General features: G+C 62.0%; 1 protein-coding gene across 1 annotated transcript in view; it reads right to left on the minus strand.

Annotated features, from left to right (window-relative positions):
* The window catches only part of LOC103804928 (isocitrate dehydrogenase [NADP], mitochondrial-like), a 2,897-nt gene extending 2,397 nt beyond the window's left edge, over window positions 1-500 (minus strand). Inside the window, 2 exon segments of the mRNA XM_009077563.1 lie at window positions 349-411; window positions 414-500. Coding sequence (XP_009075811.1) covers window positions 349-411; window positions 414-470 — 120 coding nt within the window. The 5' untranslated portion in view covers window positions 471-500.
* Between the last annotated feature and the right edge of the window lie 461 nt (window positions 501-961).

Consider the following 961-nt stretch of genomic DNA (forward strand, 5'->3'; position numbering starts at 1 on the left):
GGGCCAAGAGAGTGTCAGAGCAGGGGGATGGTGAGCGGTGCCTGGGGAGCAGCACTGCAGCGCTGCCAGCCCTGGCACCTACCCTGGCCTAGCCACAACTGCCTGACCAGGACAGTCCGTGGCCAGGATGATCCGCTCTGCCTGGAATGGGCCCCCGTGTCTGGGACAGTTCTGTTGCCCCTGCCTGGAATGGGCCCCCTTGCCTGGAATAGTCCCCCCTCTCTGGAACCCCTTGCTTCCAGGTTCTTCCGGAAGCTGTGCCGATTTTAACATCTGCTTCCTGCAAACAGAGGGACAGAGGCGGGAGGGACAGACAGGGGGATGGATGGAAGGCAGTGCAGGGACCATCTGTTCCTCACCCAACCCCCCCAGCTCCACTTGTGCCACCCTCGCCCGTTCCCAGGGCAGGACCCAGTCACCTTCTCCTTGATGAAGGCCCAGATGATCCGTGTCATCTCATCCCCATCCATCTCTACCACCGGGTTGGCCACCTTGATCCGCTTGTCACCATCTGGGGAGCAGTGGGGAGGTGTTAGGGGTGCATCCCTGGCCCCACAGCTCTGCACCCTGGTGTGGGGCCAGGGTATCCTGCAGGGACATGGCCCCATCCAGCCAGGTGCTAGTGCCCCACCTCAGGTACGGGTTGTGGGCAAACCCCACTGGAGTCTGGACTAGTTAGTGGGGCCAGTCATACTGGGGTGGGGATCAGGGCGCAAAACCCCCGTGGGAGGGGGACAGGGACGAGTACACATGCCTCTTGGAGCAGGACTCATGCACTAGCTGGGCTGTAACACCTCAGTGAGACTGGGACCAGGTGCAACCCCCTGGGGCAGACCCAGGTACAAACCGAGGTGCACATTCCCGCATGGATCCTGGACCATGACTAAACCCCTATGGGTGCCAAATCTGGCTGTGGGTCGGGCTGTAAAACCCCACATGGGACTCAGAGGGGACCCCCTGG

The sequence above is a fragment of the Acanthisitta chloris genome, unplaced genomic scaffold (genome assembly GCF_000695815.1).
Source record: "Acanthisitta chloris isolate BGI_N310 unplaced genomic scaffold, ASM69581v1 scaffold22086, whole genome shotgun sequence".
In the NCBI taxonomy this organism is placed as follows: domain Eukaryota; kingdom Metazoa; phylum Chordata; class Aves; order Passeriformes; family Acanthisittidae; genus Acanthisitta; species Acanthisitta chloris.